The sequence below is a fragment of the Vulpes lagopus genome, chromosome 7, assembly GCF_018345385.1.
Source record: "Vulpes lagopus strain Blue_001 chromosome 7, ASM1834538v1, whole genome shotgun sequence".
NCBI lineage: Eukaryota > Metazoa > Chordata > Mammalia > Carnivora > Canidae > Vulpes > Vulpes lagopus.
Window position 1 is genome coordinate 37257501 of NC_054830.1, and position 18526 is coordinate 37276026.

The 18526-nt window shown below is 38.4% G+C and overlaps 1 protein-coding gene and 1 long non-coding RNA gene across 15 annotated transcripts in view; one reads left to right on the top strand and one right to left on the bottom strand.

Annotated features, from left to right (window-relative positions):
* Positions 1-12605, top strand: part of LOC121496254 — a 40089-nt gene extending 27484 nt beyond the window's left edge. The window contains exon 3 of the long non-coding RNA XR_005989136.1: positions 11489-12605. This is a non-coding gene — a long non-coding RNA (uncharacterized LOC121496254). The remainder of the gene's footprint in view (positions 1-11488) is intronic.
* Positions 1-18526, bottom strand: part of FOXP1 (forkhead box P1) — a 581933-nt gene that overhangs the window by 48962 nt on the left and 514445 nt on the right. For all 14 annotated transcript variants that reach the window (XM_041764652.1, XM_041764646.1, XM_041764645.1 and 11 more), the window contains one exon: positions 8303-8407. In XM_041764652.1, the coding sequence (XP_041620586.1) occupies positions 8303-8407 (105 nt within the window). The remainder of the gene's footprint in view (positions 1-8302; positions 8408-18526) is intronic.

Consider the following 18526-nt stretch of genomic DNA (forward strand, 5'->3'; position numbering starts at 1 on the left):
ATAAGCAGAATTCAACCTAAACACATATTAAATCTGAGGATTAATATCTTATTTGGGGGGAAATGTGTATCGCCACCAAAATGAGAACAGAATTACAGTCAAGACCTATTATGGATGGAAAACGCATTTGGAAAGAATGTGGCCCTGTTCACACATCTCCGAAGACCCGCCCTTGATAGGGCTGAGTTTAAGTGTACGAGGCACAATATATCTCTTGTTTATCGCCATATGGAAGAAGCGCATACGGAACAGACACTAAGAGATTTAAAAAACCTTCCAAAAATAAAGCAAGAAAACCCGAAGCAGAAAAGAAAAAAAAGTAGAGTGCTTCCTTTCTGTGTGTGAGAGACGAGACTATTTCAACAGCTGATTCCACCCTCAAAGTATACAGCGCACATAAAATAAATACAGGTCACAAAAATTAACAAATCATCATAACTGCCTAATACATCCTGGGCTGGCTGCGGAAAAACAAGATCATTCTGGATTTATATCTGTAAGTATGGGATTTCCTGGACAGCTAATATCCACAAACAATCAAACGCAGGAGGAACACGAGGGGAAAAAGGCAGCATTATTTCAAATTTGAGCTGGGAGTCGTGATTTGTAAAGGGCTGAACAGGAACTGGAGTTGAAATTTGAAGCAAGGAAATTCTTCTACTAGGCACTGATGGACATTTCTCTGTTTCTCTTGGCTCTGTGTAGGTTTTTAGGTCACTGGGTTTTTGAATGTGATGCCAAATGAGAATCTCACTAGCACAGAAACTTTGAAAAGGACAACTGACTTAATCCCTCAATTTAAATAAAATAATAATAATAAAAAAAATCTAATGATACTTCACTCAAGAGTCGGAGCTTTTTATGAGACCTGTTGCCAATATTAGTGTCTTGGAATGATCTCATCTTTCATCCTGGCGAAATTCCAACACACAATTTCATTAACCCAGGTACTGCAGGTGATAAAACTCATTTTTCCCTAAAGAGACAGCTAAAAAGTACCAGTTATACATTTATGAAGTACCAGCAATCAAAATTATGGATTTTCTAAAAGGTTTTTAACTACTTTTATTGAAAGGAAAATCGCTGTCTCAGACTTTTGTGACACTGCTGCTAATAATAAATTTTACCATTTAGACATGGCCATAATATGGTAGACAGTGTCAATAAAAGTATGGAGCAAAGATGATCCCTGTCTTTTAAGTAATGCCTTCTAATTACACGCCGGAAATGATCACGTGAAGTATGTAACTAATGGCTCTTAAAAGAACACACAACAATGTATCTATAGTGATCCAATGTACTGTGTACACACACTAGGTTATATGCAGAATTAATTGCATGAGGAGACATTAAAAAATTTGTCTAATGCTTTCAAAGTCTACAAAGAAAAATTAAATTTCATTTGCATTTCTGACTAAAGTCTGTTTGCTGGAAAAATGGGTTCAAAGGTTATTTGCTTCTTTTTTTTTTGAGCAAAGTGGTGGCAGTGGGCCTGTTATCTTTGGCAAATTTGTCTAAACTTTTCTATCTAATATTCTATAGATCACTAGAGGGCACTGTGGTATTTAGGCCACTCTGACCTCTCTAAGTACTTGGAAAGGTCTTGAACTCCTGAACAATGTCAGAAAGGTGAAAGGGCAAACTCTTTGAGGGGAACCAAAAAAAAAAAAAAAGTGTTCTGGTACCACCCAGTTTTTTTATATTTCTAAAGTCAAAAATGCATGATCAGAGCAAAAGTCAAATTCATACAAAACACCAAGCTCATCTTGTGATACGCCAAGACCTGTCACCTGGGGGTCTGCAGGGGGACCGGTGTCATCGTCCCCATGTTCTTGAGATTTACACAGTGAGGCTGGACTTTGATTTGCATACAGCCACATTCTTGCCAGCTATCCCTCCACATGTGCTCAAGCCTCCAGCACTAACTGGAGGCAATTTCACTGTAGAACATTCAGGCGTGCAAACCGAGAGCCACAAATGGTTTGAAACAATTTATGATATCCGGCCTCCTTCGACATGTATTAGCATATACCTGGTTTCTTTAACATACACTTTGTTTTTCCAAAACCACAAACATCGTTGCTGGAACTTCATGTGGAAGTGCTTAAGGGGCGGAAAGTTAACACCTTTGTGATCCTTGCAGCCTCACGGTGGCTGTTCAACAAAAGCCTCTTTGTGGAGGCTTTCTCGAGATGTTTTCTTAACATGTTCCAAGTAGTTTTAGGCAGGGAACTAAAGTAAACAAGATGTTACCATGATAAAAACACTTGTGAAAACATTACAGAGCGCACTTAGTAGTTTCTTTCACATAAAACTCTTCACAGTTTTGAGAAGTAAAATTCACAGAAAAAAATTTTTTTTCTTTTTTCTTTTAAAGCAAATGACCGATGAAATGTCCTCTACTGTCTGCAGTCATCGACCTCTTTGAAAGGGTCAAAGTTCTGCCCCTTTCACCTTTTTTCTACCAGTCTATTAGGGCACACAGAACATTTATTTTGTTTTAATAAGTAATATACGTCCCTGTCCAACACGCAAAGGAATTGTTGTGCCTGGTGCTCTTCTCCAAGAGAAATAATCAAAAAATAAAAACAAAAGCAAAATAAGAATTCCTTTCAAAGGGATACAAAAATTAAGGGTGCAAATTACACTCTCCTGAGATATGATACAAATGACTATCTAGGAGAAAAACTAGGGGAAATGGAAATATTTTTTCCCAAGCATGTAAGACTACCTGGTATTCGTGAAACTATGGGTCTGTGTCTGATTTTACATTCTACGTTAGAAACAGGAAAATGTGGTCATGATTTAACCTTCAAATCTGTTCTCCGCCTTGTCAGAGGATTGTATGAGCCCCTTTTGAAAAGAAAAGGGGAAGAATTATAAATCTGTGTTTTCCCTGGGAAAGGTTGTGTCTTCAACCGGGTTTGAAAAGAAACAACTGATCCAAGTGGGGAGAGAATGGAAGAACACAGGGAGCTTCACCTATCTGGAGAGGATTGGGTTTGTTTTTGTTTTGCTGTTATCGGAGGACTCCAAGCAAGGCAGGGCTGGAGGATTTCATTAGAGTTAGCATGAGCACCTGCTGGTATCCGTTAGCGCTCACAAATACAGCAGTCACATGATAACTCATGGCTGATGGGTTAAAAAAAAAAATCAACACGAAAACTGCAACTTGTTTTGAGAAGAAACAGGGAAATAAATGCATACAATAGACTGGGTATCTGCTGATTCTGATAAAGCTTCCCTCTGTTGGCTGTGGGGGAAAGACAACAGGATGGTTATTTGTACAGTATTTATCTTTGAAATCAAGGGCCCTGTGGTATACCTCACCTTGGGAACAAACACTGCAGAATGATCACAGAAAAGTGTCAAATCTCTGGTTTTGATTTACCAACAGTTATGATATTTTGCTCTCAGGAGGGAAAAAAGAATATGCCTCATTTTTAGACCTATGAGTCTCCCCTCCCTTCTCTTAACCTCTCTTTCTGTGAACAGTGGCATTTTATTGTCAAATGGGATTTTTATCCTGAATAACTGATCTTGGCCTCTCTAAAAGTTTCATCTTACGAGCCTGAGCAAAAGAGGATCAGGAAACAGATACCAAGCAAAGTCACTTTCCCCTTTCATACTGAGCCCGAAGAACCCACACCCATCTAAGTATAAAACCTGTGGCTGGTGAATGAAGTAACAGGGTAGGGCAGGCAGGGATATTTCCCCAAGATACGAATAAACGTAAGGGCTCTGTGAATACAAACTAAAATAACGCAGGATAGCTATGGTCAAGGAAATGCAAAAAGATTTCTCGGCTACAGATGTTATGACACCAAAAAAGGTTACCCTAGGGTCAGAGGTTAGCATCTAAGCGGACCAACCCAATCCTTACACAGCACTAGGACTGCTCTTATGTCACAACGGCAGAGGTGAGTAGTTGTGACAGAGACCGTCCAGCCTGGAAAACCCCAGTATATTTACTGTCTGATCCCTTACAGAAAAAGCTTACCATCCCCTGCTCTCCCCCATTACATTTGACTGTGCGGGACTTTTGACAAGAACTTTATGGTTTAAAAAGTATATAAAAGATTGTCTCTCTGACAGATTCATGCTCTGCAGCATCATGACGTTTTTCTTAGGAATGGTCAGAAATGTTTGGGTTTTTAAAATTATCCCTCCTTTAAAAATATACTTAAGTGGATAGATAAGAAGAGAACTACTGATACATTTTTAAAGAGTGACTGGTATGGGTCAGGCACTTATATGATATGCCTTTTAATTCCAATAACCCTGAGAAGTGGAGGATATTATTATTGCCTCAAATTACATGTGCAGATATAGATGCTCTGAGATGCTTTGCAACTAGCTCGAAAAACACGCTGATGCAAAGTGGCTTCACTACCCAATCTGCCTTTGCATCAAAGCTTTTTCTACACCTACTGCCTTAAGTTGAAAACATGTAGTTAATAAACAGTGCTGCTTCTAACCAGGCAGTACTGTATAACAGTTAAGGAGCTGGCACTACAAACACAGCTTGGATTGGATCTTGACTCCACCTCTTTGCTGTGTGACTCGGGAAAATTAGTTAACCCCTCTGTGTCAGTTTCCTTATTTGTCGGCTGAAACTAGTATCTTAAATATTATCGCTGTAAGGTGATGTGAGGATTAAATAAACTATACAATTGCTCCTTGAAAAGACATGGAAGCAACAGTGATCCCCTCATGCAGCAAAAAATCCACGTGTAACTTTTGACTCCCCAAAAACTAACGCCTACTCTGTTCATAGGAAGCCTTACTAACAATGTATGTCAATTAACACATAGTTTTATATTGTATGTATATTGTATGTATGTTTTATATTGTATGTATTATGTACTATATTCCAATAAAGTAAGCTATAACAAAAAATATTAAGAATATCTTAAGGTAAGAAAATACATTTATAAAACTCCTACATTTATCAGAGAAAAAAATCTGTATAAAAGTGGATCTCCACAGCTGAAATTTTTTGTTCAAGGGTCAACTGCATATGTAAAGTACTTGGAACTGTCCCTGACGCACAGATGTTTAATTATAAATTCTTACTAGGGGAGTGTAAAATCAGGGGAATCAGAAGATAGGTGGGGAATAAAACTAGAAAGCAGCCACTAAGTCAAGGTCAGTGGTCAAAATTTTGTTGAGCAAGAGTGCCTTGGAGAACCCAAATGCTGCTTGTCAACCTGCTTAAACCATAGAAGAGGAATAAGAGAAAAGAAGAGTGAACCCAAGAAAAGAAGTGCTTCCAGAATCTACAAATCTGGCACTATTAGAGAAGAAATATATCACTTCCCAATAACAATGACTCCATGAAGACATGATTCAAAGAGGCCACGTAGTTTCTGTTTGACCACATGAAATACCGTAGCTCTTCCAGTCCAGGTCAATGTAAAGCAAAGTTGGTTTCAGTAAAGCCAGTTTGATTACTCTTTAGACTGCACACAAATGTGGGAGAAGTGAATCTGCAAGAAGACTAACTTATTTTCCACTACATTAAGCAAGACACTGAAACCTGAAGACAACTCTGAATTTCCAAGAGCCAAAATCACGCTATAGAAGAAACTCAGAATCCTGAATTCATCATATATGGCCAATCAATGTATAACTGAGGAAAGCAGTGAGAACAATGAATTCTAGTGTGTGTTTGTTTCCTCCCAGGATTTACTCTCCCTCTGCTGATTTACATACTCCTCTTCCACACTCAGGAACCAAGTCTCTCCTCCCTAAGACCCCTGTAGCTCACAAAGGGTGAACACATCTCTATCTGCTCTGGAGGTGGGCATCTGATGGATTGGCTCAAAGCTGGAACACCTCACTCTGGGTCAGTGACAGTCTGCTTAGGACTATTGCTGGAATTATTTGGAGAAGAGAGGCACTCTGAGATTAATAAACCTGGGGCATGGTATTGTCTTCTTTAGTTCTACTTGGAAAGAGCCCAAGAATGGAGGCAATACAGAGAAACTGACCTAAAAGACACAAGAGCAATACTCCAAAACACTGTTTAAGCATCTGGATCCAGCCATGGACTTCCCAGTTACCAGAGTCAATTACCATTCCCTATCCCCTTTTTTTAGTTGGGGGAAAGGATGAGGGGTTAAAGCAATTTAAAGTCAGGTTTCTGTAGCTTGCAAACAAAAGTCTTCTAAGAACAAGCCAATAAGTCCTAGGAAATAAACAAGCAACAGCTGCAGCTTCAGAGTGGGCATTCCAATTCCACTGAGCAAATATGAACTGAGAACATGTCATGTCATGTGCAAAACCACAATAAATAATTGAGAGGTGGTTTCCTATAAAGAGCTAGGCTCCTAATATCCTTAAAAGGGGATTTTTTAAAAATAGGAATTAGTCTAGGTCTCAATTTTGATGATCTTAGATTCTTTTCTTTAGGACAAGGTATGGTTTGAAATTGTGCTAGCTTATGGTGGAGGCTCAGAAGGAAAAAAAGATTATACATGTGATATATAATATATAATAAAAATACATCATGTATAATAAAAATCATATATACTATATATACATTGCATATATCTGTATCTTTATTATCACCTAATTGTCAGTTTACATAATAAACAGACTTCTGATTAGAGGATAAAGGTGAAAACATTTTGGTTATTAACAACATTTTTTAAGTGGATCATATTGGAAAACTGCCCATTTCCCTCATGACTGTAAAACTGATACAATGAGAATGTTCACAGCAATTGTATATTTCTAAACACTTTATGAAAAAAATCTTATTTGCAGATGGTTATCATTCTATAGATGAGTGAAATTAGCACCAACACATTCATCAAACCTAGCACTGATGCAGTCAGAGAAATCAGAATTTGAAAGAGGTCTTTTTCTCTCATTATCTAAATGCAATTAGGCAATAACAAAACAGTGATTTATAATCAATGATTTTATAAGAGAACAAAGCCCAATAACACTAACTTGAATCATAATAACTGTAAAGGGCTTTTGCTTACTTTAAAGCATTGCTGCTCTTGATTGCTGATATTTAGAAACAAATTTCAGGCATGTCTTTTAAAAAAAATTTTAAGTCCTTAAGTTTCTAATGACCACCTTATGTTCTTCAATTAAAATATGAAAGGTGGGAAGTTCTGAAACAGATTCACAGGCTTCATTAATTACAAAATCATATTCACCAAGTCTCCTTTCAGGTTACACTGGATGTACCTTTAATGGTGGGTTTGTACACTATTTGTATCCAGATCCATAAAGCTAAATATGCAGATTGCTTTAACAATGTAAAGACCACACAAAAACCAGACCTGCACATGTATCAGCCTGCTTCTTTATCTAGAGGCTTAAATGAGAGAGAAAAGACAAAAGGAAAGACCCCCTCCCGACCAACACCCAAGTGTAAGACATCACGAAGCCAGATCACTCCTTTATAGGAATGATACATGTGCATATGTTGGATTACTGCATGATATGTAAATACACTAAATATAATGTATTATTATATTCAGTCTGTCAATGATTCAATGATACTATCAATAAATTTATGGGGGTGTCAATAACACAGGGTGGTTTAGTCTAAATTTTATTAAAGGACAAGTTACTGTAAGAAAGAGAAATAGTAAAATGTAGTACAGAATGTTTTACTTCAACTATGAGAAGATTAATGTGCCATTTATTTACAGAGATACTTTAACAGTGATACAGATTCAAATGGGATAACCTAAGTTTTAGTCATAGTTTAATTGTAGAAATTAAAGTTACTCCATGCTCCCCATAAGGACAAGAATCTGAACTAAAGCTGACACCAATATGGAACACTAAGAAGCAAGGTGGTAGCATTTCCTTGGCATCCATTTCTTAGGATTATAAAGTCACTGGTATAAAAACAAAGAGAATCAATCACCAGCCTACAACTGGCCAGTAGCTGACAGCAGTTTTAAAGAATTAGAGTTAGTAGGGCAGTGATTCAGTATGCAGACACAAGAATAAAAGTGAAAACTAAATTATTGCAAATTTAATATTGGCAGAATTTTTATTTAATCACTGTCATTCTGAGAAAATGGGTAAACACAGACTCATGAAGAGCGTCAAAACTGCCTTTGGTTATACCTCTTTTGCCTTTTACACTCAACCCTCCACAGATTCTGTAACTATTCCTATGACAATGTGCTAGACCTTATGATTTAGAGTCCATTCTCAAAATGGTGGTATGAAACCCTCCATCAAAAAGGCATTTTATGAGGAAAAGCATGAACAGTGGGAGGTGATGGCTATGTAAAAGAAAAAAGCAATATAAAATCATTCTTACTTTAGAAATGATTGGAAATCTTCGCACACTGCTTCACAGCCTGGCCACTTGCATACACCATGTCCATAGAGAGGATGGCTATGGGGATGCTCCTCATGGGACAAACTGAAAAAAAAAACACACACACACACACACACAAAGGACAAGAGAATGAATATGTTGCCAAGAACCATCCCACCAGACTTAAAAGGGAAGAGGAACCCATATGGCTGAAAGTGGACATGGAGGACTTGAGGGTTTCTTTCTCCCATGAATTTACTAAGTAATTCTGAATTGTTATTTAAAAGCAAGAGTTAAATTCCAAAATGTGAATAGTCCAATGTTAGAAATGTAACCACCATGTATGAAAAGTGTTTGACAGGCTTTTGTTAGAGGCAAAGCTCTCTACTGAGACTGTGAAGGATTCTTTAAAAAGCTAGAATTTATCATTTAATCTACATAATGAAAATGATAAAATCTGTACTTGATTTTGAGATTCTCTTGCTGTTTTCTACCCAGAATATTATACACTTTCCTCCTTCCTTCCACCAAAAAACTGCTTTCACATAATTATATGATCTTTTCATAAATTAATTTTATCAAGCAAAGAACAGAGCAATTAAATAATTTAGAATAAAATAATTTAGGAAGACGAATATACCCAAGTAGATGATTAGTTTTAAAAAGATACTAATAACAGCAGAAGGATTATATCTCTAAAATTACAGACACCAAGAGTGAGAAAAAACTTGGCATGAACACGAGGGGTTAATCCTCCAGTGGGGTTCCAATCAATACATAATGATTTGACCACAAGGATCCAAGTCATGGGATGCTTTGATCCACGCCAGGTGGTGCTTGGGGAAGTGTATCTGTTGCACTCGCTGATGAACCATATTCTCAAATATTTTCTCTATGAGATTTCTGCATCCAGACTTCTTTCAGACAAATTATTTTTACAGTCGTTTCCATAACCTTAGATTCCATCAAATAGAAATGTAAAACTAACACAGGGAGTTCTGTTTTGTACTCAGGCACATTCCCTTCAAGGAAAAGGCTATTTTGCAACTTACTCCACTGCTTCTCCATGACTTTGAACTTCAATCATGACTACACACACACACACACATACACACGCACGCACACCCAGGCACGTACGGCTTATATTTTATATCACCACCAGGATGTGTATTCATATATCATCTATCGATTCACATTCACAGAGCAGACATACACAAATGCCACTTGTCCCTGACTTATAACATAATGAGTCCACAGTGGGCATATTATGAACACTTAAAACTAAGGAGCAGTAGGAGTAAACACACATGTGTGCAGAACTACACCTTATCAAGGATCAATAGGTCTCTCTATGGCCTTTAAGTAATTATGCTGGAAATTTAATATAACTTGAAAATAATGACAAGCTCCTCTGCCTTAAAACAGAAAATACATCTGGGAACCAGAAAAAAAAAATTACAGATATCTAACTAGAAATCTAACTCATAAAGGTGTCCCTCATGAGAGAAAAGAATGACATGAGTGAACGAAGGTAGCTCTGTAGTGAGACTTATAAAAGCCCGATGACAAAAGGATATTCTCTACGCAGTTGAAGAGGGCAAAAGTCCACCAGACCAAAGGAAAGAATTACTGCCAATCTAAGTTCATTTTCAGATTTTTTAAAGACTAAAACCAATTACATAAGGTGATGGATGCTAGGGAAACTATTTTGGTAATCATGTCATGACACAAGTAAATCAAGTCATTATGCTGTACAACTTCTACAATGCTGTATGACAATTATATCTCATTAACACTGGGAAAAAAACGATATGGTACAAAAACAGAATTTTAAAAAATTCCTGACAACATTTGAAATTAAGGAGTCCTTCTCTAAGGACTAGATTTCTCAGCTCTTCTGAGGGAAGGAAATCATTTAAAAAGAAAACTGTTCCTACCAATAGCCTAGAGAGAAAAAAAAAATGTTTCTTTACTTTTACATATATATAAAAATATATAATACACACTTGTGACAAATTAAAGCGTGAAGATTTATGTCATCCTTTTATATTTAACATAGTTTTGTTATTAAATAATTTCTCATGCTATCAACAGTCTTCAAAATTTTATTTACTGAAGCTAACAGCCTATCATAAACCATCTTAGCTTCAGTTACATACCAAAATTTGTCTAACCGTCCACACTGAACCTTGAGATTCCTTTCATGTTTCATGTTTATGAATAATGTTAAAAATAAACTTTTAATGTTAAAAATAAAATTTACCAGGTAAAGCATTCTAGTATATAACTGGTTTTTACAAGACATATTCAGAGAAACGGGATGAGTCAATTAATGAGTATGAAGTTTTAAAATTCACTATGAATATTCTATCGAGTTGCTCTGGACAGATGCTACATGCCGAGTATGTTTGCAGCCATTATACACACTTTGTGTGATTCCTTAGGTTGGAAGCCAAATGCCTCAACTAGTTAGAATAGGAACTTAGTACCACTAGTTACAAACTGCAAATGGTTATTCGATGGTGCTTTGTTGTTGTTAGCTAGAAAGTGTTCCAAACAGTATGACAGAAAATGCTGTGTGTTCACTAGAGAGATTTAGGATGAGAAATAAAACATAATATGATTTAACATGGACTCCATCCCCTCCCCTACCCAATCTCTCTGCTTTTGGTTAACTGATTTGTGAAGGCCCCGTGGCCTGAATAAAACCCACGCTGCTCTAAGAATTCATTTTGTGTTCAACTTGGTATCCTTATTGCAAAGTAAGGACAGAGCACAGCTTAGTAAGGCCAGAAGATGACAACCACGGACACCCGACATCTCAAACAACCAGGTCCTCACACACATACGCAGTTAGGTACTCAGACCTCTTGAAAACTTAACTCTATGTTAAAACCTTATTTACTCCAAAATCAAGACATGCTCTTATTTTAATAAATTCACATAACACTAACTCTGAGCTGGCAACTGAAGAAAAGCCCATTCCCCACGCCACTCCACCCTCATCTCATAACCAATAACCCCACCCTAGAAAACACTGTTAACATCCAGTACATTACTGCGCTACATTTTTTTCTTCTAATGTGTTACTCGTTTACAGAAATGGAAACCATAAACGCGATTGTTACTCGTTTTTCATGTTTAATATATAATCAAATACTTTTATTTATTTTTTGCATCTTACAGGTCCAATTATTCAGGCCACAAAGGAAATGGCGCTTCCGGTGCACAGCGATGGCTCTTCCACATTCCCATCTAAGAGAGCATGCTGCATTTACAGCCAGGCTGGCATTCCTCCTGATGTGTATTCGAAGTAGAGCTGGTTAATGACGACCATGAGCAGGTGCAGGTTCCAAGCGGGAAGCTTTGAAATCTCTACCTCTTTTATCCACACTCCTGATTTCCTAAAAGATGAAGCCCATTCAGCCTGTATTGCTACCCAAATCTCTTGGTAAACTTAGGTATAACAGGGCTTCAGGGGGATCCAAATATTTTTAATAAGTCGTCGATGCGGGGATCCCTGAGTGGCTCAGCGGTTTGGCACCTGCTTTCGGCCCAGGACATGATCCTGGAGTCCTGGGATCGAGTCCCATGTCGGGCTCCCTGCATGGAGCCTGCTTCTCCTTCTGCCTATGTCTCTGCCTCTCTCTCTCTCTCTCTCTGTGTCTCTCATGAATAAATAAAATAAAAAAAAATAAGGCGTTGATGCATCTTGGCTCACAGGATCACTGGTTCGGGCCACCCTGACCTACGTAGCCAGGGACTATAACTGGATAAATTACACAGTCGTCTGAAATAAAGTGCTTGGCTATGGAAGGAAAAGGAATAGGTTGGTGGTGGCGTACTGATAGACTCTCTCTGGACAAACATAAAAGGGACCATAATAATTGTCAGGGGTGATGAAGAAATGGAATTTTTACCATATCACTTTGGAAGGTGTTATATTGTACAGTGTAGAAATGTTTTGCTGTGCAATTATTAATTAATATATATACTGCTGTATAGGCACACATGAAAAAATCAAGTGCAACTCAGGACTCAATATTGAGACTGCCAGTTGCCCTGACAGTGGTAGAGCAGAGCCCACGGTGTGTGTGGCTGAGTCACGCTTCTGACCTTTCAGCCACTCTCTACGGCACATCAGCTATACTTCTGAATGGGAGTGTTTCTGGGTCATCAGAAAAGCAGAATAGACATTTATTTTCTGACTGCCTTTTGGGATATGCCAAGTGGTAAAAGAAGGGAAATTTACTCTTCTTATGTCAAAGCATATCAGCCAGAGCCATAGTGACTTCAATACAGATTTTAGCCTCTGAGATGGTATAATGGCTGCGGGTTCTCAGTGGTTAACTCTTCACGATTTCCTTCCAAGTTCACTTCTTAATGACAACTTGAAACTGGAATCATTCAATCCACCTGCTGCAACTAACAACACTCTCTCATTTCAGTCTCTCCTCTTTTATATCCTTTTCAGTCCCATAAAGTTAATTTTCCCTGGAAGAGGAGGACAATCCTTGAAGGAGAGGACGTCAACAGACACCCTGCTGTCCCAAGACATTTCCTGCCAAGTTAAAGGCAGTTTTCCTTTCTCCTGAAGGCACACTCAGCTCTTCCTGCACTCTGACCCAAATTCTCATGGTTGTCTTCTGAGTCGACCCCAATTTGTGTGTTTTCTCTTTCTAAGAGTGCTGCTTGCTTCCTCACAAAATTACTGATTCATCTGTAACAAAAGCCTTCATCTGTGTCCATCAGACTTATAGCTTCTCTCCCCACTGCTCCCCCTGAATTAACCTCAAATTATAAATTGTCTATTATTTCACCGGCATATCATTTCATAATTTGAGTTATGAAAGACTGTTGGTCATTCTCCAATCACTCAAAAAGGTGGAATATGCTTTTCTTTTTAAACGCCATTGAGAGATTCATACACCACACGATTCACTCTTTTCACGTGTATAAGTCAATGGTTTTGATTATGTTCAAAGCTGTGTAATCACATCACATATAATTTTAGAATATTTCTATCACACCAAAAATGAATCCTCTACCCATTAACAATCACTTCTCATCTCTTCCCAACCTTCAGTTCCTTCCAACCACTGTCTTCTTTCGGTTTCTAGATAATCTGCTTATTCTGGACATTTCATGTAACTAGTATCATACAAGATGTGCTTTTTTTGTGTCTGCCTTCTTGCACTTAGCATGTTTTGGGAGCTTATCCCCATGTAGCATGTATCAGCACTTTCTTTTCTTTTTACAGCTTAAGAGTATTCCACTAGATGTATAGAGGCAGTTTTTTTTTTTTTTTTTTTAAATTCATTTATCCACCGATGGACATTTGGGCTGTTTCCATGTTCTGGCCATTGTGAATAGTGATGGTATAAGAATGCATGTCCATATACATGTCCATATACATGAGAATTTATGTTCTCATTTCTTTGAGGCACATATCTAAGAGGAGAACTGGCAGGTCACATGGTAACTCTATGGTTAACATTTTGAAGAAATGCCAGACCAGTTTTGAAAGCAGCTTCACTACTTTATATTCTGACCAGAATTGTTTGAGGGTTCCAATTTCTCCATACACTTGCCAACACCTGCTATATGTCTTTATTTTCGCCACGTTGGTGGATGTAAAGTGGTACCTTTTTGTGTTTCTGATTTGTATTTATTTATTGTTTAATGATGTTGAGCATCTTTTCTTGAGCTTACTGACCACGTATAGATCTTTGGAGAAACATCTATTTAAATTCTTTGTGCATTTTTTTAAAATTTAGTTTTTTTATTGTTGAACAGCAAGAGTTTTTTAAAAATACGTTCTGCACATTCATTTCTTATCAGATATATGATTTAGAAATATTTACTTCCATTTGTGGATTGTCTTTTCAGTTTCTTGATGGTGTGCTTTGAAGCACAAGTCTCTAATTTTGACAAAGTCCAATGTACCTATTTTTTCTGTGGTTCCTTGTGATTCCAATGTCACATCTAATAACCCACTGGCTAATCAAACATAATGAAGATTTATTCCTGTGTTTTCTTCTGAGAGTGCTATCCCTCACATTCATTTTGAGTTATTTTCTGTATATGGTGTGAGGAAGAGGTCCAACTTAATTTTTCTGCATGTTGTCCCAGTACCATTTGATGAGAAGATTATTCTATTCTATCCTAAATGAATTGGCACCATTGTCAAAAACCAACCAAACATAAATTCACTTTTACTACATCTTGCACATGGATAAGGAGTGGGAAAAAATGACACATCTTGTTACTGACAATATGAATGAGGAGGAGGTGCTCAGTGATTACTGGTTGAAGGAATGAAGGAGGTCTATGCCTTCCAGTAAGGACTAAGGGAATCCTTCCTGCTGCATGGAGCAGAAAGCTTTGTCCTTCTAAAGCATTCCCCACCCCCTATAAATACACCCAAAAGTACAACTAATCCCCTTCCCACCACCTTTGACTGCTTAAGAAGCAGTTCTGTCTCCCTCCTCCACACTGGTCATCTTTCTTTTTCCCACCATTCAGCCTTTCATTCAGCCAGCCGACAGTAACGGAATGCTAACCCTAAGACAGGTACCCAGGATCCAAACAGTGAAGACCAGTTCTCCGCCAAACTACCTTGGTGTCTCCCTATGGCTCAAGTCTCTCCTTATCTTTTTTCCAATTCTTTGGTCTCATGCCCACCTCATAACACTACTGGTCACAGAATCTTCCCCTCTCAGATCTGTCACAGCTCATGATTTTTGCTGGATGGCAAGAGACTGCTCCCTCCCTGCTAAAACCTGCAACTATTCCAGATACCTCTGGTTTCCAGAAACGCGGTCTCTTGACAGTTTCACGGCTACCTGATACAAAAATGCCTTATGCTAAACTGTGATCATAACCACGTGAGTGTCAATGAAAGCTACTGTTTTAAAGCTTATTTGTTTAATTCTTTAGTGAGAACTTACACAGAAATGGTCCCCCTTTCTCTCCTTCTCTAGCATGACTTTGTAGTTTATACCCTATTCCCCTGCTTTCTACTTTACTAGCACACCCTACTTGGAATGATACTTTACCACTTTACACTTACACTATACCAGATCGGGGAGTTCTCAGGTTGAAAGATGGGTGTATGAATTCAATTTCTAGCAATGAAGTGATATCAGAAGATAGGTGACTACAGATTTTTTATATAGATGTTCACAAACTGATATAGTTACGATATATATAATACCTCAATCTCATGGACACCAAAGAAGATGAGTTGGCTTTGGCACTCCCATCACAGTGGACCTTATAATAGGGAGCGATACAGATGCACAATAGCAAAAGAGATGATGACTTATATCTCTACCACGAGTTTCCATTTTAGAGTTTATTCTTCTGACGTCTTTCCTACTATTGTGTATCTCCTCCAAACCAGCTGGAAGTCAAAGTCTCTTGCAGAAAATAAAATGACAGGTCAAGTTTCCTCATGGGTTACATTGCAGTATCAGGAGGAAAAGGTCTTACACCTGCCTACCAATGCACAAATGATATGTGGGAACAGGGGAAATGAGGATGTGAGTACGGCATCCTTCTTCCTGGTAGCTTTGTAAAAATGACCTTTCTCCTTTAACTTTCACTGAAAATACTTCAAGAAGCAGGCAGGCTTCTTGTTTGCCATTGAAAGCTGGGAGACAGCTCAGATGTCGCATTTCTAGCATACTACCTTCATTTTGCTTTTTGCTCCTTACAGAAATATGCCCTCCTACGTGTTTATGCATCAATTTTCCAAAAGTACTCTGGCCATCAGTTCTATCATCTTACTAACAGGAGAAGGGTATCTGAGGAAAGCCCATGACAGAGTCCAGCCTAGGGTGAGCAAAGATGAAGTCTCTACCAACTGGCGCATGCGGACATGCGTGCACACAAGCGCGCGTGCACACACACACACACACACACACACACACGTCTCTTTCACTCTCTCATGCCGTGAATCCTTGACTCTCCTTCCCCAGAACGCTCATCATCTCAATTTTCTGCTGCTTTTCAAATCATGTTTAATTAGAGGATTTCACATTCCCTTGTGATATGATATTCATGAGTAAAACTTGCAATTGGAGTGACTGTGAATTAGTCTATTAAGTGCCAGATTTGTGCTTTTAAACAATGATAGAGATTATTGTTATTATCTGCTCTCAATATTGTGCCTCAAGATGTGAGGGCTACCTTAACTAACTTTATATCTGAAGTAAAAGCTTTTAACTCCTTCCACTGGGTTTTGTTTTTGTTTTGTTCCCACCCGCTCCCTGTTGGGTTACAGATTATCTTGTAAGAAATTCAGGGCTCCCCTTCTGTAATGGCCCTCAGGGTATGGCCCATGAAAAGTAGTGTGTGGGGTGAGTTTGAGTGATCTTCAAATAGCCTCACTTTCGTACTTATGAATTCATGTTCATGTGTACTAGAAAAAAAAAATGTGACCAACACATCAGATTCGTGACTTCTCAGTGTTATGCTTTTTTACAAAATCTATTTAAGTCACTCAGTTTTAACAAAAAAATTAAGTCATAAGCAGTTAACAGGTATACGCAAATATGGCAAAAATGGGATGTGGCAGGAGAATGATTCAAAGGCACTGCTGACTGGGCTTAAAAGACGGTATTTGTATGTAAGGGTACAGAAACAACAACAATCTTCCTTTCCCATTTCTATTCTGATGATAATGCTTCTCAAATTTCACTGGATATAAATCGCTGGGAGATCTTTTTTATAGGCAGGTTCTACTCCAGTTGTTCCGGGTTGGGACACAGGACTGTGTGTGTCTGCAAAGTTTGTGTGTACGCTGATGGTGTTGGGCCACAGACCACAATTCGAGTCCTAAGTCCCCTTAGAGTTCTCTGTCCTGCCTCTGCAAACTCAAAAAAAAAAAGAAAAAAAAAAAAAAAAAAGCTGGTTGGCCCTATTACCTAAGAATTATATGCAAGGATTTTCTTTTCTTTTCTTTTCTTTTCTTTTCTTTTCTTTTCTTTTCTTTTCTTTCTTTCTTTCTTTCTTTCTTTCTTTCTTTCTTTTTTAAAGATTTTATTTATTTGAGATAGAGAGGGAGAGAAAGTGAGAGAGCACAAGCAGAGGGGGGGAGGAGCAGAGGGAGAGAGAGAAGCAGGCTTCCTGATGAGCAGTGAACCTGAAGCGGGGCTCCACCCCAGGACCCCAGGATCATGACCTGAGCTGAAGGCAGAGGCTTAACTGGATGGGCCACCCAGGCGCCCCTATGCAAGGCTTTTTAAGATTTAATGTAACAGGACAGGTAAGACTGAAAGAAGCAAAAGCACAGGGAAACGATCATTTCCTCTTTCTGTTTAACAAACACCGATTTCACATGAGCACAAATTTGGTGAGGGATTTCATCAGAGACTGATGCCTGCCAGGTATTACACTAATCAGGAATACCCTGGCACACAGGCTGATGAATGGGTGAACAGGACCAGTCAAAACTTCACTGTGCCCAAACTCTACATCTGCCTGAGGTGTCTTCCAAGTCTGGCTCGTACCCCTGAACCTGGAAGTACAAGATGTATGTATGAGTGAGGAGGATCTTGAATTAAATTTTTAGGAAGATTAAGTGGTAGTTTTGGGCTTTTCCAGGAAACCAGGGAAAACATACCATGGGAACAGGGTTTCCATCTACTTGGCATAGTGCCATATTCCATCCAGGTCCTTCTCTTCAGTGAAAAGAGGGAATCTTGGCAAAATATCCCAATATATGTCATGCATGCCCTCAATGGTGGCCCCTACGATGTCAGTTGGAACAAGAATGCATATTTTTTAAAAACTGGCAGATTTGGGGAGGCTGGGTGGCTCAGGGGTTGAGCTTCTGCCTTCAGCTCAGGGCGTGATCCCAGGGTTCTGGGATCGAGTCCCACATTGGGCTTCCTGCTCCGCGAGGAGCCTGCTTCTCCCTCTGCCTAGGTCTCTGCCTCTTTCTGTGTGTCTCTCATGAATAAATAAATAAAATCTTCAAAAAAAACCTGGCAGATTTATTTTAACTTCTATTAGGTAAAAACATATGTAGTATCTCCAAGCTCTGATTTCACAGATATCATATCTTAGGATGAGGTCCATTTGACTTAAATTAAAAAATGACTTGATTTAAAGAGGATGATATAAATTACCATATAAGTAGGTACAGCAAACCTCATGATGATGGGACACCAACTCGGTGGATTGAACTTTGGGAAACCAAAAGTTCATGGTGTATTC